The sequence below is a fragment of the Diceros bicornis genome, chromosome 15 (genome assembly GCF_020826845.1).
Source record: "Diceros bicornis minor isolate mBicDic1 chromosome 15, mDicBic1.mat.cur, whole genome shotgun sequence".
Classification (NCBI taxonomy): domain Eukaryota; kingdom Metazoa; phylum Chordata; class Mammalia; order Perissodactyla; family Rhinocerotidae; genus Diceros; species Diceros bicornis.
This window is the reverse complement of record NC_080754.1, coordinates 63,546,118-63,573,043: the sequence shown is the minus strand read 5'-3', so window position 1 is coordinate 63,573,043 and position 26,926 is coordinate 63,546,118. Positions and strand designations below refer to the sequence as shown.

Here is a 26,926-nt window from a genome sequence, read left to right as displayed (position 1 = left end):
TCCTGGGCACACACCAACGCACCACTTCTCCAGCCATGCTGTGGCGGCGTCCCACATACAGCAACTAGAAGGATGTGCAACTATGACATACAACTATCTCCTGGGCTTTGGGGAGAAAAAGGGGAAAAAAAAAAAGGAGGAGGAAGATTGGCAATCCATGTTAGCTCAGGGCTAGTCTTCCTCACAAAAAAAATTAAAAAAGAAAAAAAGTTTAAAAATGAGATAAGATGTCATATTGGGGTGGAGACTATGAGAGGATGTATCAAAAAGGAAAACTTAACCATTTTCCTGCCCTTCCAGTGTCAAATGCTGGAGAGTGACGACGTTGTAACTTTTTCCTCTCCAGGCCCAGTGGTTGCATTTTCATGGCGGATAGCCTCATCTTCATCCTCACTGCCAGACCCTGTTACCTGCTCAGGTTCCCAGAAAATAAAGTTAGCCTAGAAAAAGAGGAGCATGTTGTCTTGATAGTTCTCACCCCTGATCCAAAGTGCTCTGATGACATTAGTACTTTGCATTTTATACTCCTTTATAGTTTACAAAGCACTTTTGTAACTTGTGCCACATCCAGATGACAATTCGTTAGGATCTGGCAGCCTTCTCTTAAGGCTGCTGCTCTCCCCTTCTGCCCATTCTAGTCTTGGGAATCTTGACTAAGGATTTGGGGTCCATCTGAACCAGTATCTATCAGTGGCAAAAACTCAACAAGTACCTTTACCTCGGAAAAGGCTTGAGGATGACAAAGCTATAGAATGGAAGGGAACTGCATACAGTTTACACATACTAACTCCAAGTAGTGCATGGATCGTTTTAAGTCTCACCTCGCTTTAGAATTGGTAAAACCCTAAGCAGCCTTGCTTGATCAGGGAGAATGCCTCTGCCTGGCCTGCTTCAGATTCTGTTCTTTCATTGTCTGGGCCAGTGCTTCATAAACTTGAATGTGCCACTGGGGCACCTGGGGATTGTGTTAAAGTGCACATTGTCATTTGGTAGGTCTGGGGCGGAGCCTGGGATTCTGCAGCTCCAACAACCCCCCAGTGATGCTGATGCTGCTGTCCAGTGACTCCACGTTGAGTAGCAACGGCAGGGGCTTTGTGCTTTTTTGCTGATCCTTTTTCCATGTCCCATTAAAAGACTGAGCATCTGCATGAGAGTGCTCACTTCCTCATATCAGGGCTTTTAAACTTTTATTCTAATGGCAGAGAATTCTCTCTCTGTGTCTGCAATTGCTCAGAATTCATACTTGAAGTACAGAGATTTTTTTAAATCAACCATTTCTATCTCCCAGTGCTTGTAAGGTCACACAGTAGGGAGGGCCACTCTCCTGTAGTGCACACTCTTTAGGGTGCCGCAGTGGTGGGAGGGATTGTGTAGTTCTCCCTGGCTTTGAGCAGGAGAACCTCATCTTCCAGGTTTGGCACCACGCGTACAAGCTGCCTTCTTCCAGTGTCAAATGTCCACAGCAGGCGGCCACCTGGGTTTTATCATTTGACTTTTTTATTCTCGTTCTGGGTGGGCTACACTGTCAAGTCCATCATCTTATGTAACGCTGTCAGTAATCTGGTGATGCAGTATCATTAATCTCGTTTTTAGATGACAAAAATGAGGCTTAGATGACAAAAATCTGGCAAATAAAGAAATTTGCCACATCACTGGTAAACAGGAGATTGGACTGATGACCTGGGTCTTTCCGTGTACGGCCATGTTCCCTGGAAGGCCATGTTTAGTCCCTTTCCTCACAACCATCTCCTTTTGAAGCCCCTAAAAAAAAATCTTGTGTGAATTAAATAAACCATGGAGTCATTTCATTGCAGCAAAGTTCTACATCTTGTTGCTCATATAACTGGGCGTCTGCTGGTCTCTTCTCTTGCCCATGGAGCAAGTAAGAAGCAGAAGAGAGTACCTAGAACCCAGACTTAGCATTGACGGTTCCCTTCGTGTGTGGGTATAGCTGTTCCAGCAGCACTGCTCACAGCAGTCCCCAAACAGATGACAGCACTGTGGAGCTGGGAGATCATCTCTGTTGTTCTTATGATGACTGATGACCCAAGAAACTACTGAAGAGTAAGGAACAGGACACCCTGAGAATTTAGGACTCCTTGTGGATTTGACCCCTATGGTCTCCTGCTTCTCCTCTAACAAGCTCTGCACGAGTACATACCTGCACATGGGATCAGAAGCCAAGCTCATCAAAAGTTAATTCATATTATTTTTCTTTGATTTAAGGACCCAGGAAGAGAGCTGCTGATCTCTCCACCTCTGCCAGCTCTCAAGTCTTATTTCTAGCTTAGTGAGAGCAATGAGCTGCCCGAGGGCCCCTTTATGTCTGAGGGGAGTCCTGCTCACACAAGAGGGAGGTAATTAGGCCTCCCCCAGGGCATCCCTAGGGGTGCTTTTAAAAACTTTACTTTGGCAACAGAGACAGAAATTGTTCAGACTGGAAATCACCTGAGACTCTTGTAACGTGGCATGTTGAGTTAAAGCCAAGTTAATATTTAGGGGATTGTAGAACTCTGACAAAGATTTCTGTAAAATTACCTCTGGAGTTAAAAGTGACAAATGAAAAAGAAATAAGAAGCCCCCTGCGTGATCCCCACCCACAGCCGGCACCTCACCCCCCAATAAGCAGGCGCACACAGGACCCATGGCTCCACCAGGACTTGCACAGTTGTGAGCATTTCCTTGCTCTAGAAGGAATGCAGCATTTATTGTTGGAAAAGGTCTCTGTTTTTGAATAAATTCTCTCCTATCTTTTTATACCAAGAGGAGAAGAGAAGGAGCATGACTGTTTATTATAAACTCAAACTTCTGCCTATCATTTCCTGACCTTCCAGCCTAAATTTATCCTGACCCCCCCCCCCAGAGCTCCATGACAAGCCCGGGTGGACTGATGGCCAGTGACAGAGAGTCCCTTTGGTCAATCTTGCAGCTTCAGCTGCTTTGGTGACTCTTCAATACCACCCCTGTCCCCTGACTCTGTGTTATACAAATCTCCAAATCATAAAAACAAGGAAGATTGTGTTTAAGAGACAGTCTTTGTAGTGAGAATTCTATTCATCAGCAACACTCATCAGCCTCGTATCTAGAGATCACTTTTCTGGGCCAGACATTTTATTGTTGCTTCTTCACTTTTCTTATTTGGCCCTTTGCAAATCCCTCTTTTACTCCCAGTCTTGCTCCTTGCTTCTCTCCACATTTGATATTTACCAAATGACACCGCCCCACCCCCAACTCCTCATGGGCCAGGAGAAGCAGCCAGGGCCTCGTGGGCATCTGGTAGACCTCTGGAGGTTTTTGGGGGGTGAGGGGCGGGCAGCAGGCTGACTTCAGAAACCAAGATGGTCTCAGTTCATTTATTCCACAAACACTTCAGGTACCTGTGGGTGCCAAGCACTGTACCAGACACAGGGGAACAAAGATGAGCAGTACAGGCCCCTATCCCTGAGCACCCGGGGTTTACCCTGGAGTAGAGTTGCCAGATTTAATAATAGAAGTACAGGACATGCAGTTAAATTTCAGATAAAGAACAAATAATGTTTTAGTATAATTATTTTAGTATAGTATAATACATTTTTAGCATGTCCCACTAGAGACATACTTGTACTAAAGAATTTATTTGTAGTGTACCTGAAATTCAAATTTGGCTAGCTGTCCTGTAGTTTACCTGGCAACTCTACCCCAGAGGCACCTGACCTGCCCTCTTGGGATCAGTGGTTGTCCAGGGATAACCCATAACTTCCCTTATGGCCAAAGTCCCCTCGTTCATGCCAAGGTGCTTAATAACAACACCTGGTGACTGGAGACAGGAGCAGGGAAGGGGAGCTGAGAACCATCCTCTCCTGAAGTCTGATGCCATGGCATCTCCAGGAGACATCAGTTCCCTTGGGGATAGGTATTAGTGATCTGCCTATGTCTAGGCCACTGACGTCTTCTCTATATATTAACACAAGGCATAGACAGGGCAGATAAAGTTATCAATAATAAAAAAATAAAATAATAATAAGAATTAATAATAATAAACAATAATAACAATAAATAATAAAAACAATTAATAATAATCATAATAAAATCAAATGTCTATTGACTTCCTGTTGTGTGCTAGGAACAGTGCTTCACACTGATTCTGTCTTTTCATTTTCCCAACAACCCTATGAGTTAAGTACAGTTGTTATCCCTATTTTATTGATGGGGAAGTTGATATAAAGAATACAATAAATAACAGAAAGATCTCCATAAGTAAGAAAATTTTATTTAAAAAAATAAGAAACTGATCCAGTAAAGTTATCTATTGAGATTTACGATAATCATATGAAATTCAAAGTTTAGGGGATAAAATTTTATTATTTTTAACTGTTGTTATAACCCAGAGCTTTATATAGAAAGAAAAAACCAGTAAATTTGTGAGAAATTGTTTGTCTAACAACTCATATGTGTTGAAATTCAAAAATTTGTGTAATGCTCAGCGTCTGATATATGCATATTGGGGTATACTTTGTGCTTTACAAATTTTTGTTTTAATAATCCCAGCTATAGAAATTTCTGAAATAAAGTTCAAAGATAAAGATATCTTTCATTTTTGAAATGTGATTAGGGCCCAAGGAACCAGAAAAATAGTTTGGTGACTATACATGAACTGACATGGATAGAAAATAAATATCCCCCAAATTTCTCATCTTGAGAGGATTCACTGGATCTTTTAAAAGTAACTTTGGTAATCATCATGGTTATAAAATACCATCCAGTGATAGCACTATCTTGGTTTCATTTGTCATAGGAGTAAAAGTTCAGCTTTTGGAATCTTCTGGCTAGAAGATGTCAAAGCCTCCCACTTGTTTGTGGGCAGCCAGTGTCATATACATGTCAGAAAGGGAAACATGTCCAAGATTAACCTTTATTCCCTTGTACTGATTCTTGAAAGCTACTCCTGCATATTTCAGTCAAGCGTGGTATGGATAATAAATGAATATTATGTATGTAAAACCATAGGAAGCCTGTAAAAATTATATAAAAATGTATTTAAATATTATCAGCAGTCACTTATTAACCAATAAACAATGTCCTGGCTGCCTAATGGATGATCTCTCCTTCCCAGCTTGTACCATCAACAGCTATCCTTGGGCTGGACTAACAGGGGGATTCTGATTACTGAGGACCTGTAACTATGAACCCTTCCTCAAGGCCAGGACCCCTCTCCGGGCCAGCCAGAAAAGCTGTGGGGTCCAACCCTGCCAACTAGCCTTCACCAGTGCCCCAGACACGGCCTTAGAATGGATGGAATGTAGCTGAAAATATTGTCAGCAGCCCGTCTGCACTGGTTTTCCCTAAAAAGCAGTGCATTACAAACAACAAAATTGTGTCTCTTCACCCTCTCCTAAGTACTATGCTGGGTTAACTTTGCCCCTTAGGGAAAAATAGCCATATATTTGAAAAAGCCAGGATTTTTCTAAAAATTTGAGGCCCTTTTCCTCAACGTCTAAGAAAAATGCTCAAGAGAGCCAAGTAAATGTACAGACAAACCAAACAAATCATTAATCCATCTTGGTGAATGGATTTCCAGGGATTATTAACCCATGTGTTTATAAGGAAATAACTAATACCAAGCCCATATGATATGTTGACAGTGATTGCTAAATAAATTTAAAGTAGCTCGAGGCTGGCTCACTATTAGAAGATAGATAAGGGGAGATAAATGGACACTAATTTCTGTAATCATTCAGTGCCTGAGTGAGCATCATGAGCTATTTCTGCCTCTTATCTGTAGCTCTCACTCCTTCTAAGGCACCGTGTTAGCCCTTAGGAAGGTTCTAAATGTACACCACAAAGAGCTCCTGCCTTAAAGGAGGTAATTTTAATGACCCATAGAGTGTTTTATAAATTCTGCTATAAAAGATATTTGGAACTATTAATACCATTCAGGGAAAACCTCTTTCCTCCAACATATTAAAATTCAGAAAGATTTTTCTTGCTTCATAACATGAAAGAGTCACACTGGTTTCTATAAAATTAACAAAACCATGAGTTTATACAGTCCTTTTAAAATGTTCTTATTGTATCAATTTCAGTACAAACACATCAGCATGTGTATATTTTCTGGGGAATACCTGGCATGAATTTCATATGAAAGCCATGCGTTTGGACAGCTAGCTAAGAACATGGTAGATGACCATAAAAAATTCTTTTTATTCTCTGAATCCTTCAAAAAGTATTTCCAATACAAAGTCTACACAAACACCAGTGTTTCTATACCCCTGGCAAAATAGATTTTTGAAGCAATTTCAAGGACCTATGTCCATACTAGTTATCCAATAAATATTTGTTAAATGACTACTAAAATTTTTATCAGGTAAAGTTTTCAGGTTTAAATAAGAGGTAGTTAAATAGAGAGTAACACTGTTATAAAGGGTATATGTGAGCAGCATCTAATGCAATGATTTTTATCCCTTTAGGAGAAAAACCAGCGCTGAAATCGAATTCCCTAAGAAGCTAGGAGAAACAAAGCTCACTGGAGCTGAAAATGAAGACCGTGAAAAGCTCCAAGTTAAAATACAGGCTTTTGAAAACAAAATAAATGCAGAGAGCAATACCCCCAGCTCTATCAGAAGATATAGTTTGGGCCACGTTTCTAAGGAAGAAAGAAAAGACATTAGATTTAGCAGGTATAAATTTTGTTTGGCTGGTTTTTAACTTTTGTGCTTTGTGTTTGCTACTAGCCTTGTTATTACACTGTTACAGGGCGGTATTTAAATGTCTCTTACCTATAGCCACTCAAAGCTCCAGCCTTTCATGAATGAAGTGTCATCCACAGTGCTTTCATTGTCCAGAAAATCTCACTATTATTATTTTTTTGTGTGTGTGAGGAAGATTAGCCCTGAGATAACATCCTTTACGAATCCTCCTCTTTTTGCTGAGGAAGATTGGCCCTGGGCTAACATCCATGCCCATCCTCCTCTACTTTATATATGGGATGCCGCCACAGTGCGGCTTAACAAGCGGTGCTTATGTCCATGCCCGGAATCTGAACCTGCGAACCCAGGGCCGCCGAAGCGGAGCACACGAACTTAATCACTATGCCACCAGGTCAGCCCCAGAATCTTGCTATTTTAAAAGGAGAATACAAATGGAAAACAAACCTATGGCTTATTTTTTCAAAACGCCTTTTAAATATAGATATGCCAATATTGAGAATAACTATCAAAAGCTTCTCTCGGTTTCTGATGAAAAAGCAGAAGCAAAAGTATAAAAAAGAATGTAAATCCACCATTTTCCAGCCAGTTTTGCCATGAAATTGATTTTTAAATCTTTGTTTTTGGAGGTGGCCTTGACCATCAAAGGTTTGGCTTATTACGTAACTTGGTGGTGGTCTATGTTTTATCAAATCTGTTAATAGCACCAATTTTCAGTTTCACGCTCTAGAGGAAACACCTTCTTGTGCCAGTGTTGTTATTCTTTCTTTTCCTTGTCAGTGAGAGGTAGCTCAACTTCCTTACTGTCTTGGCTTTCCCTTTCTTTGTGTTGTAGATCGAAGAGTTTGGCGTTGCACACGGTGCTAACGAAGGGCGTGAGTCCAGATGAGGTGGAAGTTGTCGAGAGTGGAGATACACCAGCCAGCACCTCTCTTTCAGACATAGACCCGCTTAGCCAAGGAAATGACAAGTTGCCCTTTAAGGCAGACACTGATGGATCACAGCTAGGAAATTCTTCAGTTTCACACCCAAGTATTATACATATACAATCAGAGAATTTGCCAGAAACAGTTAAAGAAAACTACCAGGAAGAAACTCCAGAGGCAACCACTAGTCCTGTAGAATACCAAGATAAGCTCTACTTGCACTTAAAGGAAAACCTCAGTAAAGTGAAAGCATATGCTGTGGAAATCGGAAAGAAGATTCCAGTCCCTGATCAGTGTACCATTGAAGGTAAGTGTGCTAAACTCCCCAAACTTGAGAAATTTCAGACATCACTGGGGAAAAAAAAGTATCAAAAAACTCAAATCACGTGAATCGCCATACCCTTTTCTGGATCTTTTGCAAAATAGATCATTTTGAAACACCCTTACATTATTTTAATTGCTTTTTTCCACAATAAGTTCGATGATCTTTTTGATTCCCATTTGAATCTACTTAGGTGCACCTAAGTCCACCAAGTCTGATTTTTTTCAAACCTCAAGATATATTGTTTCTAGTTCCTTGCCGCTAGTGTTCAGGAAAACCCTAGAAGGGGTCTGTGGCCCCTAAAACAGAGTCTGGGGCAAGGGTCCATGCTGAGGCATTTTTCTATCCACATAATCATACAACGAAGCCATGCACAGCATTGAGCGCCAAGAGATTTTCTTCCATTCCTTCAACAAGCACTTAAGCAGCAGCCTTTAGCACCAGTCACTGTGCTAAAGATTCTGCTTTGTGTGAGATTCAGCTATGACCCAAACAGACACAATCCCTGATCTGTCAGAGATTATAGAAGGAAAAAAGCAAAAGCCGAGTCAGGAGGTGATGCAGGCCAGGAGCTGGTGAGAGCGTGAGCCAGTCAGAAAACAAAGGCAAAGGGAGAAAAGGATGTCAGGGCCGGGACTTCCCTCCGGTGCACAATTTAAGGAGGTGCCAAAAAGCTCAGTAAAATTTTAAGTAAAGACAGAATCAGTAACGATGTCTTGCCAAGCTATATTGGAGCTGAGGCGAAAGGAGTAGGTAGTGATATTGATCACATCTTTACTTACAATTTTGATGTTTTTGTTCCTCATGGACTTTTTGTATTAATTTTGATTTTTTTAAATATTAATTTATCTTGACTACTAAATTTTCTGGTGCTCCCTTGAATTTCGTGCCCTAATCCTGGTCCTGGGAAATATGGTGGGTTTGAGACACAGGCACTAAATGGCAGAGGGCTAGGGCAGGCTCGCCCTTCTGGTAGTGGGTTAAACAGGTTTGGATGACTTGAAGCCATTGTCGAGCTAATTAGGTCTTTCCTACAGTCATTCTTAGGCAGCAGCCATGTTCTTCCCTTGAAATTTAGATGAAGGTCCTAGCTCTCTAGTAAAATATGCCATCTTTTCACAGGCTACAGCGCTCCTAGAGAAAGCCAGGCAGCCCATCTTCCAGAAGGAAACAGCTGAAGAATAGTGAATCCAATTCATATCCACCCACCCTCTGACTATCATCCCCTTCCAGGGTTAGGTTCTAGGAGGGTCCTGTTTCCCATACTCTACTCCCTATCCCTTCTCCCACTCCAAATCAGAGGAAAGGATGCATTCTCAGGCTAACAAAGGAAAAGGGGGGGTTTCAAGCATTTGATCATGACAAATATTATTATTTAGCATGTCTGTGTAGAATCTGACATTTTCAAAGGTCTTTACGTTACTGTGTTGATTAGCCTTCTTAAAACTCTTTTTTCAATTGGTGACGATAAAAGTGATATTGTTTGTATTCAATATGAATTTTAGATGATTGAGTATATCAAGGCTTGGGAATAGCTAAAATCAATAAAATTCAATCAATGCAGACTCTTTACAATGGCCTGTTTCCCTAATAATCTATGTATTTAATGCACAGGTTGGAGAATTTAATATAATTTAATATGAGAGGAATTTCCCAGTTTGACAGGTAAAGTCTGTAGCAAATATAAGGTTAGATATGTTTCCATCTACTAGAATAATTTTTGGTTTTTTTAGAGTTTAGACTAAAGCATTAAAGATGTCCTGTAGAACGAGTTTTAATCTTGTGAAAACGTGAAGAAGTCCAGCAGAGAAACTTCAAGCATCTAGTTGTCAAAAACACATGATTTCTTATTGCCTTGAATTAGTTTGGGAGTCTGAGAGTTAACTAGGTGACTTGGGGTTTTTTCCAAAATATTGAATGAATCCATCATCTTTATTTTAAAAGAAAAAAGTATTTTCTTTTGATACTGATGTTTCCTACCAGAAATGACCTAGAACTGAGTATGTATTTTTTTAAGTTCACATTTTGGAATTAATTCATACTTTTGTAATTTCCTGGAAGTTCCTGGGAAATTCCTTGCACAGAGATGTGTGAGGGATGGAAGATTTATATGACTCACTGTGAATATATCCACCAAGAAAGGACTCATGCTGACTGCAGGGGACATATTGTTATTATTTCAGGAATTGTGTAAACTATTCAGCGAAATGCCAGCAGTCATCTGGCTGACACAATTTTGTTGTAAGATCACTCAGCTCAACAATATTGCATTTCTTTCCTTAAAAATTTATTGAAGAAAGATTTAGGCTTAGGAATTGTGTTACATTTAATGTGTTGTTGGTATAAAAGAGACATATTTGGTCTTTCTTGCTGAATTTTGCAAAGTAATCAAGAAACAAAGGGACAAAGCATAAAAACCACTTCCACAACATTTAAAGTTAAGACAGATAGCCAACAGGAAACAAAAACAACAACAAGGTGTTAAAAATAATCTTAGACTGATGTTACAAAGTTCATACTATAGGAACATGACAAAACAACCCTTTAAAGAAGCTCTTTCTTAGTTTGAATCATATGAAAAAACTGATATTCAACTTCCTTATTTTGACCTACAAAAACATCACTTTCACATGGTTCAACCTAATACTTCAGTAATAAACTCCATTGAAAGAACCTCACTAGTCACTGCCCAGCAGAATTGGGTGTGAGGCGAATCAAGATCACAGACAGCATTCTTAACCCCAGTTAGTCATCTTATTGAAGTGGGGCTGCTGGGTCTCGAGTTGAAAAAGAATTTTCAGACACGAGCCACTCATTCATGTACCTTTATTTTGTGTTCAGCATGGGGACAGGACCCATGGGCAGTAAAGAGCTGCCTGGGGACGGGGCCCGTGGGCAGTAGAGAGCCGCCTGGGGACGGGGCCCGTGGGCAGTAGAGAGCCGCCTGGGGACGGGGCCCGTGGGCAGTAGAGAGCTGCTGCATGGAAGAGTCTGTGTGTTTAGCTATTTTAGTATTCTATAGAAATGTCAAAGGAAAAAGTATTAGGTGGTCTGGTTAGCCTCAAAGATTAGGGCATGGGGCGGATGAATGTGATATACCTCAAGGAACATGTAGGCAGGAGATTAAAGTCATTGATTACCTCCTGAGGTAAATCCCTTTGCTCTTAGCCAGAGGCAGTTGAGTAAGTAGGGGCCTGTGAGACTGTGTGGTGACCACATCATTATGATTGCATGATATCCATCACGGTGGGGACAGGCAATGGAGTGTAAATAGATCAGCACAAATCTATCATGTCTGGAGAAAATGTGAAACCCCAGGTCTTCTTGAGGTTGGGTCAGCAGCATCATCCAGGTATGAAAGAGCCCGTCATAGCTGGACAGTTATTCTCTCCTTGGCCTGACAGGTCTCTGGTGTGGGTGCAGGTTTGCCAACCACTGAAAATTCTGTCTTCGTACCCAGTGATGGTCTAATATCATGGCCTGATTACATGACATACAAGACACAAGGAATTTAATTCATCTACCAAAGGACATTTTAAAAATATGAATCACTGGTATTCATTTATGTGAACAAAAGTGATTAGAGGTTAAAAAAAAAAACAAAAACGCACAATATTGAAGTAAGTCTTTGAAAATCTGGCGCATCACTGGAGTTCTATAAAGGGTGATATAAAAGCTTACAAGAACCCATCAGTGCTGCTTTGGTTAACTTTGAAGTATTTCTTGATTGGGTGGAAATATATCCCATCTGTAGAGCATGTCAGCAAGCCTGCCTTGCAGAAAGCTAATTTTAAAGCTGGTAATGTAGTCCTTTCTCTAATAGACCCATGTGAGTTGATTATTCTTGACTTGAACGGATATAAGAACACACAAAAATAAAATAAAATGAAGTTTATTGTAAATATCAAGAAGCAGGAGCTGTTTTCCTAATTAATTACAAAGCTTCCTTATTGAAGTTGTGCATGTAGACAAGTCCAGCGTCGTGTTGGGATAGCCGAGAGGTGAAGCCAACACCAGTTCTGACCTCTTTCTCCTCACTGAATCCAGTCTGGGGGTGGTGATGATAATGCTCATCCACTTGACGGTTCTGGGGGATGTTTTCTGTTCTCTTTCTTTTTTTAAAAATAGATTGGCTTTATCATGGGGTTACGATAATTTCTCCATGGGGAGAGTTGTAAGATTTGAAGGCAGAGAAAAATTCTAAAGCTTTTCACACAATTTGAGAGAGAAACACAGCAAATAGGAAGATGTTACAAATTTCCTGGAGCCTCATTTCATTGAAGTGGTCCACTGGGCCCCTGTTCATTAGGAAAACACTTGTTAGGAAAAATTTTTCTAGAGAATTTTTCTTGATGCTTTGGAATTTATCTTGGATTACCTGCTCGCCGGTTCCCATTTCCCCAAAGAGTAGATTTCAGTTGAAAGAAGACAGATATAATGGTGGCTGTGTCTCTCCTTTCCTTTCTCCTGCCACACATGTCCTAGTTCCAATCATCTGCAGTGGCCCATGAGAAACATTCAAATAATATGGTAAAGGAAGATCTACAAATCTTTTTGAAAAGAGCCCCTCCAAACTCCTCTATGGAGCTACCATCAGATTACTGCCCTTGTTCATCCCCAGCCGAGAGTAGCTGCAAGGCCCAGGCAGGTAGCCACAAATCTTGGTAACGATGTCACGCACTTAAATCCACAACTTAACATGGTGCAGAGTTCCACTAGAGGACATCAGATAACTTTATTTCCCATTAATTATATTTTTGAAAATTCCTCCTTCTTAAAAAAAACACTTGATTTTCTTTGAAAATCCAAATAAATAAAGAACAATGCCCTAATCATGCTATTGGACAAAGGAGTGTGTTGCTTATCTGCATCTTGGTTTACCTGATATTTATCAACAGATGAGATGTATATTCACCCAACTAGAAGAGGGTTCATAGTAGAATTGGTAAGCGCATGTACACTCATGGGCCATTTTGTATGGAAATCAGGGAGAGATTATCTGCTCATAAATGAAATGAGTCATCCAAACCCTTGAAGTAGTCCATTCGCCTAATATAGTGTTCACCTTGGGTATGTCTCTAATACATTTAAAGGGGCCTTGCTAATAAATAGAGGCAAAAGTAAATATATAAATGTAGCAAAATTCACAGGTGTGCATTTCAGCGTATTTCACCCTAAAGATAGCCACATTAAAAGAAGAAAAAGGAGGATGAAGATGAGGAGGAGGTGGTTTAGGAGCAGAAGTAATTTGCTGTGACATATTTTATATTCTTAAACATATTCTTCTAAATGTATTGTTTTTAAAATAGAAGGTTATATGGCATTATACTCATAGCTGCAGTAAGCATTTTTATCTTTTTTTAGGGAAGCTCATACTCAGAGATTATTATCAGTCACCCATTATTGTTTTTGGGGGCCTATCTTTACTCCAAAGGATACAGTGCTGTATGAAATGGTCCTGAACCACTGATAGGCCCCAGCAGAAGAGTATATTCCGGTCCAGTTTTCCACAAACCAAATTTCAGGAAAGTGAATGTTATTTTTTCAATTACTTCCATTATGAAACTGGCAGTATATGCCCTGTAGGGAAACAAAATTGTCCCCGGATATCATCAAATCTCATTTAAAAACTGAGCAAATCCATATTTCTGAGCTTCATTGGTGGTGAAGAGCCAGTAGCCAAGAAACTGAAAAGAGATTATGCGGCTGGATAAAGGGTATTAATATAACAGAGGAAAAGGAAAAAGACAAAAGGATAATTTTCACTTGTTTGCTCCACAACAGCCATCAAATTTCAGACGATGGAGGACTTATAAATGTTTTTCCAAAAACATAGGCAATTGCATCGTTGGCAATCAGGAGTGCAGGTATTTGATAATTTGGCAGCATGCATTTGTGTTACAGTCCATTTTCAGAGAGATGCATGTTTACAGACAGCAGATGAGTCTATCTGAAGCAGGCAGAGCCTCGTGTCATGTGTTGGCAGGCCCACTTGAAGTGAGCTCAGTAAAGGACACCAAATTCCTGGGTTTCCTCTGTCCACAATTTCATCTGTCCACATTAAAAACAGTAAGAAATTATAAAATGCAATTTTTTTCTTTTCTTAAAAAAAAAATTAGCTGGACTTTTACAACTAAATTGTTTTACAGAAAATAATCATTTTTCCGATGAAATATTCACACCAATTACTCAACAGCCATTAAAATATTATGCCACCATTAAAATAAGCCACAATTGCGGGTAATGCCATTGCAGAAACACTGAGTATGAATCCACTTCTCACATCAAACCCCCTATTTCTAAGCAGCCTTTTCAGATGGGCTTCTTTCACTAGGAATATGCATTTAAGATTCCTCCATGTCTTTTCACAGCTTGATAGCTCATTTCTTTTTAGCACTGAATAATATTCCATTGTTTGGATGTATCTACCATTGTAGTATCATGCAGAATAGTTTCACTGCCATAAAAATCCTGCCTATTTGTTCTGACTGTTCATTCTTCATTCATTCATTCTGCAAAGATTTCTGAGTGCCTGCTACATGCCAGCAGCATTCTAGGAACTTGGGGAACACTAGTGAACAAAACAGGCAAATATCCTTGCCTTCACAAGGACTGTTCTAGTGGGAAAAGACATACAATAAATAATAGAAATGATAAATAGGTAAAGTATGTAGGATGTGGGAAAATGTTAAATGCTATGTAAAAAGGAAAAATAGAGTTGGCTAAGAACCAGAACAAAGAAAAGGACTTATATAGATAGATGATAGATAGATAGATGGAAAGAAGGAAAGAAGGAAAGAAAGGAAGGAAGGAAGGAAGGAAGGAAGGAAGGAAGGAAGGAAGGAAGGAAGGAAGGAAGGAAGGAAGGAAGGAAGGAAGGAAGGAAGAAAAATATATGGAGAGTAGAGTTCTAGAAGGACACACATCAAACTATTACCCCTGGTTTTCTCTGAAGAATCAGATTAGGGGCAGGGGTGGAGGAGAAGGGGAGAGGGAAAGAGCAACTTGCACATTTTAAAGTGTACATTTCTGCAAGGTTTGGAATTTTTTAAGGACAGTATTTGGCTTCAGTAACAGAGATGCTGGTAACTTGGATCTCGGTGATAGCTCCAGACTCCCAGCATCCTGTCTGACCAGAGTCTGGAGAATTGGGTTTCAGTTCCAATTGTGCTGTTGGGCAGTTCCACTTCCGCCAAGAGCTGACTTCATCTCCTTGTGCCACCATGTCCCACCCTTATCCCAAGAGTACATTACAGGATCATGGGTTTCAACCTGTGCTCCTTAAAGAGCTCCAGGGGCCCCTTCAAAGGACCCAGACTCCCCTTTGCTCCTTTCCCCTGCCCTGCCAACAGAGCAGCTCTGATTTTGCTGGATTCACACATTGGCCTTCCTGAGAGATGTTTAAACGAAGAATTCCACAGCTTCAAGACACCTGAAAATCACTCAGCTGGATTATTTTTAAGGTCCTTTTTTAAGATCCTTTATGCTCTAAATTAATTAATTCTAAGTGTCTTATGTCAGAGCTGGCAAAATATAAAACATTAGTTATTTGGCCAAGTTTTTCATCAGCCTCAACTTTATTGCTAATTTTATATCTCCAATGTAAAGTTAAAAAAAAAAACAACACTTTTCTTTCATGTTAGTTTCCTGTCCTTTTTCCAGATATCTGTGTCCATCAATTTACTACAGTTTCTTGGGAGAAAATAGGCCAGACTGTTCAATATTTTTGAGGCTTGTCTCCCTATCTCCCAGATTTATTAATATCTATCAAACAGCGAATGACCAATCATTATCAGCAAATTAATGCCTTGTGCTTGTCCTGGTTGCTCTATTTCTATTCAAATTTTTGGTGCACCTTACTTAAGGAAAACCAATCTTATTTCAAATTGTATATGAGAGCCTATAAAAATATATAATAAAATAAAAAGAGATAATTCACTCAATGTGAGGGGAAAAAAACAAACATAGAGAAATAAAATAAATCCAGTAGTTATTTTCCAGAAATTTATACCTGGAAATTTTCAAAATTGCTAAATGTGGTTTGCAGATTTACTTCTGAGCACCCTTGTGGCCACAGTAAGGAGAGAAACAAAATCAGTTAAAAATCCACAGGGTCCATAAATAAAAGCATGATAATTGCTCAGGAGAAAAAAGAAAGGAAAGCTGTTGACTTATTTGGTTGATAACTGCTGCACTCACTAAAGCTAGTCCATCGAGAGGTGTTTATATTATGTAACAAACATTTAACCCCTAAACATAACAATAGAGCAGTGGTCTCAACCAGAGGCAATTTTGTCCCCAGGCTAGGGACTTTTGGTAATGTCTGGACACAGTTTTGGTTGTCATGACTTGGGCAGGGGAGGCAGGTGCTACTGGCATCTAGTGGATGCTGCTAAACATCCTACAATGAATAGGATAGCCTCCCAAGACAAAGAGCAGTCCAGTCCCAAATATCACTAGTGGTTGAGAAACCCTGCAGCAGAGCCTTGCTTCTCAAAATGTGGTCCATGGACCAGCAACATCAACATCACCTGGGTACCTGTTAGAAACTCAGATTCTCAGGCCCATCCTAGACCTTCTGAATCAGCATCTACAGTTTAACAAGTTCCCTCAGGTGATTCATATGCACATTAATGTTTAAAAAGCACTACTACCTTGGGAATGAGAAATTCCAGCGGATCCCAGCAGTAGAGAAAAGAATTTTCTTCCTTAGGATGAATTTGTGATTTAATTAACTGGCTCTTCATTTAATGATCACTTCTTAATTGAGGAGATGAGTTTTCTTCCCAAGGACAGTCAAAGACACAGGGCTCAGTCATCTGGACTGTTCCTGGCACCCAAGTTGTGGTGCCCCTTGTCCTTTGATTCTTCTCACAGGATATGCTTTTTAAGGAAGGATAAGTAGGCTTGGAAGACAGGAAACTCTACTCCTTGGTGTATGTTTGAATTTTTACTGTGTGACCTTCTGACTTTTAATGAAGATGACATTTAGTTCCTCATGGTAGGTAAATTGGGTATCAAATATGTCTTCAACGATGCTTAGCCAAGTTGTGTGAGTGAATTAGAAACATATGGATTACATTTCCTTTAAAATATGCAGAGAATTAAGATTAAGCAAAAACGTGCTGGAGGCAATGTATGCTTTCCTAAACCCCAAACATTGAAAAGTGGATTGAGACAAGCGTCTGCATGTGAATTCACCTATCACTGATGTTTACAGATTAATCCAATTGGCCCTCATTCCTTTTAACAAGAACTGATGTCATCGTACTTTGGACCATCTTTTCTCTACTGAATGTACATGATTTTTTTTCTAAGTTCTTTTAAAAAGAACCTTGAAAATATTTAAATAAAAGCTATCTTTTCCAGTAAATGTAGACAGTTAAGACTATTCCTACATCCCTACCATGTCTTTCTACTGAATTTTTATTTTACAGTCACACCAGTTCATAAATACAGTTACACCCTGGGTTTTTGTCTTTCTGTTTGTTTGATTGATTGTTTCTTAACAAAGCCTTTGAACTCTTATAAACAACTGAATCTACAGTAAAAGAATCAAGACAAACATGACATCCTTTATGTTCTTACAACAGTGGTATTGTACAGTCTCTCTCTAATTCCAGTGTCAAATGTGCATTGAGCACTGAAGATGTTTGTTAATGTTTCCAGAAATTTCGTCATATTTAACTTTGCATTCCCTGGACCATTGTATATTTTTAGTTTATGTGTAACAACAAGAATTATTCTGTCTTCTTAAAGTAATTCAGTAATTGTATAAATTAAAGGGTTTATTTGAGAATTTAAAGCACTATAAATATGAGGAAATTTCCAAAACAAAGAATGAAACAAAAGCATATTGGCATCCCTAGCGTGTTAAAGTGTTCTCTGGGAATACCTTAATGTAAACTTTAGTGCCCTGATGGCAAAGGGAACCCATCTAAGTTCAACTTAGAAATTGGTTTTTCGAACACTTGGAGTTTAAGAAATTCCCAAATGCTTTTAGTCAAGCATTGCTATTGTTAACTTTTGAACTCATGCACATCTTAAGGAAATGTAATCCATGTGTTTCAAATTCATTTTCACTTTATTCATCAAGATACAGTTTGTTAAATTCTTCTGATCCCTATGAGGTGTTTTACTGATAATAGAAATCTTTCAGTGCAATCCCTATCAAAGTCCCAACAACATTTTTCACAGAAATAGAACAAAGAATCCTAAAATGTATATGGAACAACAAAAGACCCTGAATAGCCAAAGGAATCCTAAGAAAAAAAGAACAAAGCTGGAGGTATCATACTCCCTGATTTCAAAATACTACAAAGCTGTACTAAACAAAACAGTGTGGTACTGACACAAAAACAGACACACAGATCAATGGAACAGAATCAAGAGCATGGAAATAAACCCACACATCTATGGACAGCTAATTTTTGACAAGGGAGCCAAGAACATACAATGGAGAAAAATAAGTCTCTCCAATAAATGGTGCTGGGAAAACAAGACACCAAATGCAAAAGAATGAAAGTAGACCATTATCTTATCCCATACACAAAAATTAACTCAAAATGGATTAAAGACTTGAATGTAAGACTTTAAACCATGAAACTTCTAGAAGAAAACATAGGCAGTATGCTCTTCAACATTGATCTTAGCAGCATATTTTCAAGTACCATGTCTGACCCGTCAAGGGAAACAATAGAAAAAATAAACAAATGGGACTACATCAAACTAAAAAGCTTCTTTCTGCACAGCAAAGGAAACCATCAACAAAACGAATAGACAACTTAACAACTGGGAGAAGATATTTGCAAACCATACATCAGATAAGGGGTTAATCTCCAAAATATATAAAGAACACATGCATCTCAACAACACAAAAAACAACAACCCAATTAAAAAATGGGCAAAAGATCTGAACAGACATTTCTCCAAAGAAGATATAGAGATGGCCAACAGGCACATGAAAAGATGTTCAACATCATTAACTCTCAGGGAAATGCAAATCAAAACTACAGTGAGATATCACCTCACTCCTGTCAGAAGTGCTGTAATCAACAAGACAGGAAGCAAGTGTTGGAGAGTATGTGGAGAGAAGGGAACTCTCATACACTACTGGTGGGAGTGTAAACTGGTGCAGCCACTATGGAAAACAGTATGGAGATTCCTCAAAAAATTAAGAATAGAGCCACCATATGATCCAGCTATTCCGCTGCTGGGTATTTATCCAAAGAACATGAAAACACGAATGCTTCCAAGACTTGGAAGCAACCTAGGTGCCCATCAAGGGAGGAATGGGTAAAGAAGATGTGGTATATATACACAATGGAATACTACTCAGCCATAAGAAACAATGAAATCCAGCCATTTGTGACAACATGGATGAACCTTGAGGGTATTATGCTAAGTGAAACAAGTCAGAGGGAGAAAGTCAAATACCATATGATCTCACTCATAAGTAGAAGATAAAAACAACAACAAACAATCACATACAGACAGAGATTGGATTGGTGGTTACCAGAGGGGAAGGGGGGGAGGGAGGAGGGCAAAAGGGATGATTAGGCACATGTGTGTGGTGATGGGTTGTAATTAGTCTTTGGGTGGTGAACATGATGTAACCTATGCAGAAATCGAAATATAATGATGTACACCTGAAATTTATATAATGTTATAAACCACTGTTACTGCAATTAAAAAAAGAAAAGAAAAAATTAAAAAAAAAAAAAGAAATCTCATCAAGACATGACCTTTGCTGGTATTAATAAGAGACCTCTACCCAGATTGCTGTAATGATGACCCTACTGACTTTTGAAGAAAAAGAAAATCTTTTTCTGGTTTTGGTCAAGATCCTTTCCTTCCATCTCAGATACCATTAAAAACAAAGCAAAACATAACTTGACATGGAATCATGGAATCAGCTGGTTGTGGGCAAGGTTTATACAGGGAGATGTGGATAGGCCACTCTACTCATTCACATGAGGTAAGGCTGGGCTTGGAACTACCCCCGCGATGAAGTAATGATGGGGGTTAGGTACCATAACGAGTCTGAGAAGAATTCCCCTTCTCTTTTCCAATCCAAAGTCTACACTACCACCACCATCTTGGGCAGGAGCCTCAAATAATATCTACTAGTGCATTCCTTTGTGTTCTCATCCTTTGTCCCTTTCCTCCAGACAGAAGGGGCTGACGTTCTCCAGACAGATGAGGGTCTGGAGACACAAAAACTTACAAGGAAGAGTGTGAGGTGGGGTGTCCCAGGTGAATGGGCCAGTGTCATAAGAGCAATTGGAGCCTGTGAGCTGCCTTTGCACCTGCTGCCCCAGGGCAGGGCCCAGTGCTGGACAACACTAGCCCAGGAGGAGGAGCTGAGTTGACATCTTTGGTGGCCAGCTGACCAGAGCAGAGAAATCCACATAGCAACAAGTCCAGCCAGAGTCAGCCCTTGCAGCTGGCTTAGGCCTTCCCAGGTCAGAGGTCACTGCCCTCATCAGATAAATGACCTTCCCAAAATACTTCTTTGTGCCCCGGAAAGGGGCTTCCTGGAGCCTTTCACTATCCTTATATGAAGTTCCCAGCTGGGCAAGCAGAAGGCCAGGGTACCAGATACGGTCTTCTCAGCCCCTGGGGGCCTCAGCCGGGCCCAAGGTGGGACAAAAGTAGCACTTGGAGCCACAGGAGATTCCCTTGGCCCTGGAGTAGGACTCAGGGTGCCTTTTTTAGGTTTACAATAGCTTGGCTTTCAGGCCTCTGGCTTAAATAACCCAGTTATCTAACACCCCTCACACTCACACACGTTGTGGGACACCTGCTGAGAGTGCCAGGAAGGGGGAAGTTGGGGTCCCAGAGCCACAGTTAGAGTGGGGTATCCTAACCACAGCAGCCCAGCAGTCAGCACTGTGGGTCTGAGTTGATATCCTTGCAACATCGCTGTGAACTCTGGACCTTCTCCACCCCTGGAGCCTAGCATAGTGCTGGGCAGAGCACGTGCTCAACACACATGGCTGAATGAATGAATGAACGAGTGAACCAACGAGTGAAGAGCAAGGAGCAGGCCTGCCTGGAGCCTGACCCCGCAGACGGTGTGCGCACTGTCAATGTGCAACTGAATCGTAGTCTCTGTCAAGTGGACTCTAGCATTGCGCGTGGCTTTCCACTTATGCCTTTATTTAATTAGGAAAAGAAAAGTTAATTGTCTTGTGCAGCACAAAAGGTTGAAAACCCACAGAGACTGCCACAAATAAAGAAACTGTATCTCAAACTTAGCATTAAAAAAGAGGCAAAATGGCTTATCATTTGCTGGGAATATGTGCATGGTATTTTTCAAAACGTTTGATGTATTGAAGAAAATACTGAGTTAGTGGAAACTGATAACTGTTAGTTTTTTTTACATAAATGAGCTTCATTATAGTTCTTTGTAAAGTCAGAAGAGAAGTGCGAGAGGGAGGTGCTTGGGTGGGGTGGTTAGGAACACACGGGATCTGGCAGCCAGAGTAGGAACCAGAAGTCTCTCTTCTACAATAACGGCGATTCATTGCGTATTTGAGAATTAAATGAGGTAAGCATCCAAAATATAGTACTCCTAAAAGCTTTTAGTACTTTTACCTGAAATTCAATCAGTATTTCCATACAGGCTCCAGCTATCATGGAGATTAATTGCACATGAATTTTTATCTGTAGGAAGACATGGACGAGGGGAGGAGGGCGCAGGGCAACTCTTGCAACCCCACCACCCAGATCTAGGAAAGGCGTGGGCTGAGCAGGGGCGGAGGCGAAGACTTCTCCTACCCGGAACAGTTTCACAGGCTGTGTCACCTGTGGGGAGAATGATCTTATTCTCCAAACTAAAAATGGTACATGCAAGATGGAGAAAAAAACGAAACAAAACCAATTGCCAATTTATTTATAGCCAAAGATTTTCAGACACAATTCTTAGTTTCTGAGTATTTGGCACCTCTGATGTTGATACTGCCTGAAACTGTTTTGTATATAAAACAAACTTAACTCATCACTTGTTCCTCAGAAGGCCAGCCCCCTGTCATAACTTTGTGACAGCTCATAGATTAATTGAATCTATCAACTAATAGCACAGCCCAATTCTAATCCATTTCCTGGCGAAAAAAAATTCCTACTGAAATTTGTTTTTTTACAATTATGAAAGTATAATATTCACTGTAAAAATTTGGAAAATAGAGAAAAGGATAAAGAAAGTCATCCTTAATCTTACCATTTTACCACTCTTAGAAATTCTATGTATTTCCTTCCAGGACTTTTTCTATGTTGCAAAATATGTTGAGCTTTTAGGGAAGGGCTATTTTTCAAAGATGCTTCGCTTTTTAATCATGATGGTGAAAATTTGGGTTTGAAAATGTGGACTAGCTTAGAAGTACAATTTAAAGATCTAAAGCAGCGATGTGCAATTATAGCTACCATTTGCTACAAAATTTTAGCAGGATAATCTTCAAAATGGAGTTATTTTGTTGAAGCACTGGAAACAACAGACCTGCTAGTCAACTAACATTTCTTTAATTTAATATGTGAAGAGATATCAGATTTCCTTCTATGAGTAACATTTATCTCACAGCTGTATTGGATATAAGATATTGTATCTAGATCAGTACTTTTCTTTAAAAGGATATTCATCCATGGTAAAACATATTTCTTTCCTTCTTGTGGCATTAACACTAAGATTAAATGTAATAATTCCCCCAATTTTTTTTATTTTATTGAGGTCATATTCATTTAGAACATTGTATAATTTCAAGTGTACATTATTATATATTAGTTTCTGTATAGACTGCATTGTGCTCACCACCAATAGTCTGGTTTTTATCTGTCACCATACATATGTGCCCCCTTACCCCTTTCGCCCACCCCCCAACCCCCTTCCCCTCTAGTAACCGTGATCTGTTCTCTTTATCTATGTGTTTGTTTATCTTCCACATATGAGTGAAATCATGCAGTGTTTGTCTTTCTCTGTCTGGCTTATTTTGCCTAACATAATACCCTCCAGGTCCATCCATGTTGTTGCAACTGGGAAAATTTTTTCTTTTTTATGGCTAAGTAGTATTCCGTTGTATATATGTACCACATCTTTATCCATTCATGAGTCGATTGGCACTTGGGTTGCTTCCAGGTCTTGGCTATTATAAGTAATGCTACAATGAACATAGGAGTGCATAGATCTCTTTGTATTGTTGATTTCATGTTCTTTGGATAAATACCCAGTAGTGGGATAGCTGGATTGTATGGTATTTCTATTTGTAATTTTTTGAGAACTCTCCACACTGTTTTCCATAGTGGCTGCACCTGTTTGCATTCCCACTAGCAGTATATGAGGGTTCCCTTTTCTCCACATCCTCTCCAACACTCATTATTTCTCATCTTGTTAATTATAGTCATTCTGATGGGTGTGAGGTGATATCTCATTGTAGTTTTGAATTTGCATTTTCCTAATAATTAGTGACGTTGAACCTTTTTTCACATGCCTGTTGGCCATCTGTGTATATTCCTTGGAATAATGTCTGTTTGTATCCTCTGCCCATTTTTTGATTGGGTTGTTTATCTTTTTGTTGTTGAGTTGTATGAGTTCTTTATATATTTTTGAAATTAATGCCTTGTCAGATATATGACTTGCAAATATTTTCTCCTCATTCATCAAACAAGTTTGAAATATAGAGAAATGTTTACATCATCTTGCAATTTTTTTTTTTTTTTGCGAGGAAGATCAGCTCCGAGCTAACATCTGCCAATCCTCCTCTTTTTGCTGAGGAAGACTGGCCCTGGGCTAACATCCATGCCCATCTTCCTCCACTTTATATGGGACGCTGCCACAGCATGGCTTGACAAGTGGTACATTGGTGCGCGCCCAGGATCCAAACCCAGGGCCGCTGCGGTGGAGCGCACGGACTTAACCACTACACCACCGGGCCAGCCCCCAGTCTTGCAATATTAATCATTGTTATTAGCTTGTGTTCTAGACTAGAGGTTGGCAAATTTTTTTCTGTAAAAGGTCAGATAGTAAATATTTTGGGACAGAGACAGGCCATATGGCCTCTGTTGCGATTACTCAACTCTGCCGTTGTAGTGTGAAAGCATCCATAGATAATACGTAAATGGATGGGCATGACTGTGTTCCACTAAAGCTTAGTTTACATGCACAAGCAGGGAGTCAGACTTGGCCGACAGCCATAGTTCATCAAGCCTTGTTCTAGACAGTCAGTTTTTATTGGCTGCCACATTCACCTGCAGTTTTATGTTAGATGGTGTTTAAGGGTTTCTGACATCCCCCGCCCCCACACACACACAAGACTTCCAGTAAACATGGCTGGTTGAACACGTTTCTCTCCACTACCATTAAAATTCTACTTAAATGATAATAAAGGAATGAAAAGGTATAAGCTTAGGAGACTGGAGGAGAAGACAGCAGATGAAGGATGTCAACAAAATGTTTGGGTAAAGGATATGCAAACTTGGCAGTAAACAGTACCTGGGTCATACCCTTTGTGGTCCAAGAGAGGTGCCACACGAGAGAGATTTTGTACAGATCTGCTGAGATCTAGTGATCTAGTGTTGGAGGGACAGCAAACTGCTTCTGAGGGAAGCTGCGTCCTAACCCAATGCAGTCACTACGTGAGCTGCCACAGTTAGGTTATTTGTAATACTCCAAGTAAGTAGACTGGGGTGTGGTGGAGGGGTCGGGATCGGCGGCCTGGGGCGGTGCCCTGACTCTGACTGTAAATGTTTTGGTATTCAATAGGCTTTTGGAATGAGAAGAACAGTGCCAACATGAACTAGGAGTTTAACATCCAGTGCTTTTACTGCTATTAAGCTGTTCTGAAACCCTTTCCCTCCAGCCTTCTTTCTAAGACCCAAGGGAAATATGTGTTCATATTTGCCGTGTCACTCCTAGCATCCATTGATGAGATTCCATCGTGTGAGGAAGGAAGGGGCAGAAAATCAGAAAACAAGAAATAGTAGAAAGGAGGCTTCTGGGATGCTGATTTGCATGTCTGGGTCTCTGTCTGCAGAAGGAAGTGCAGACCGAGGGAAGCTGGTAGCTATGGTGCCAGGTGGGCTATTCTGTGTCTCCCTCCACAGCCCTGCGTGACACAAGCAGACAAAGGCAGTGTGTTGGAAGGCGTGTGCTGTTGTGACAGATGCAAACTTCAAGGGTCACGGCGGTCATATACAACAGGCTTCACTAACTCTGAGCCAATAACTCCCATCTTCTTTTCAGTAGAGTATTTGGAGAATTGATGAGAAAAAAAATATGCAGAGTTGACTGAGATTTTTTTGAGACAGACAGTTTTTGTGCTCTGTTCTCTTTTTTGTCCCAAAGCAGACACTAATTATATTCAGGTCCTCTTTGCTCTATTCAAAGGGGAAAAAAATTGAACTTCTTGAGTTATTACTACCACCATCACATTATTGTCTTTCCTTTGATTTGACTTCCTTTCCTCATAATAAATCTTCCTATCTTCTCCCTCTCTTTGATGTTCTCATCTCCTGTCCCACTTCATTGTATTTGCATTTCCTTATTTCTTAGTTTCCTTTCATTCTTAGTTTGGTCTACTCTCTTTGAGAATATCAAAGAAAAAATACCTCCAATATCCCATACACACAGACTGGGCTTTTCAACAGCAGCTTTTCAGAGAGCACTTCATCGAGCGTAGAGCGTCATAGTATTGATGAAGATGATTAGGAGAGGGGGCTTGTTACTGATTTTCAGTTTTGACAGAAGGTAAAATTAAAATCAAATAAACTTTAGCAGCCCCTCCTCCTCACATAGATTAGGAAAGGCATGAAATACAAGGAACCAGGAACCTTCCCTGGCAGTGGAGCATTATCCCTGCCATCACTTCCCACTAGCTGCTGTCTGCTCAGGGGGGCATCTGGTTCTCCAGCCTACTGGAGTTAATGTTAATGTGGATACAAAGGCACCTGCATGCCCAGGACCAACTGTGAGGACATCTGCAGACAACCTGCTGTGGTTTACCCTTGGATTTATGTTAAGTGATAGTTGTATTTGGGGAAAGGCCGACTCGGCAGATCAGAGAGAGGTCAATAGCGGCCATTTGCCACGTTGGGCCTGCAGGAAGAGCTTTGGCCGTTTCACTCAGAGCGAGGTACCTGGCGGTTCAAGCAGGAAGGAGTTATAATTTTAATTAGGAAATAAAATTAACCCTGCCACCTTTGCTACACTCTTTAGTACCATTTTATTCTTGGAACTGTCTTCACATCGTTTCCTGTAAATTCACTACATCTGATTTGAGTTGCTTTTTGTGAATGAGATCTCTTGAAGCTGGAGGGTCTTTTGTGAGTCATCTTTCTATGTATGGTGGGGATTAGACTACCCCTGTTGCCAGAACCAGTTTTGAAGTTCTATTCCAAGAGTTGCCAATGGATCTTAGAGGTCATCCAGGCCAATTTGGCTTTGAAATCATCTATTGTGGTCAAGGTTTATATAAATTTAAAAAGAAGATAGGCTACCAGGTCTGTCATGGTCTTTGAGGACTGTGTGCACCAGCCCACCGCCTAGGTTCTTTCCCACCTCAGGGCCCAGACCTGGACCACACTGCCCCTCACCCTTCACTTCTCTCACTCCTGCTTGTCCTCAGAGCAGCCCTCTCTGAGCCCCACCCAATCAAAAATAGCCATTCCCATATTGGTCTTTGGGGCTTCCCACCCCTTTTTTTTTTTCCTTCATAGCACTTATCACATTTGTATTTTCGTGTATTATTCTTTGTTGAATAGACAAACTAGGTAGCACATCTTTTATTTACTACTGCACATCTAATATCTGTACTGTAGGAGCTCAGTAAATACATGGTGAATGAAAGAGTTTTTGAAAATTCCTGTGAGTCTATATCTATAATCTATGAAATCCCTTTGAACAGATTATTTTTTTTACTGCTTAAAAAGCCAAATCTTCATAAGGAGCTTTATTAGTCCAATCTAACTTTCATATATCTGGATATTTTGCATTTTATTTTTTTACA

General features: G+C 40.1%; 1 protein-coding gene across 1 annotated transcript in view; it reads left to right on the top strand.

The window, feature by feature from the left end:
- VEPH1 (ventricular zone expressed PH domain containing 1) overlaps nucleotides 1–26,926 on the top strand; it is a 202,995-nt gene that overhangs the window by 105,454 nt on the left and 70,615 nt on the right. Inside the window, exons 8-9 of the mRNA XM_058556450.1 lie at nucleotides 6,447–6,656; nucleotides 7,519–7,916. Coding sequence (XP_058412433.1) covers nucleotides 6,447–6,656; nucleotides 7,519–7,916 — 608 coding nt within the window. The remainder of the gene's footprint in view (nucleotides 1–6,446; nucleotides 6,657–7,518; nucleotides 7,917–26,926) is intronic.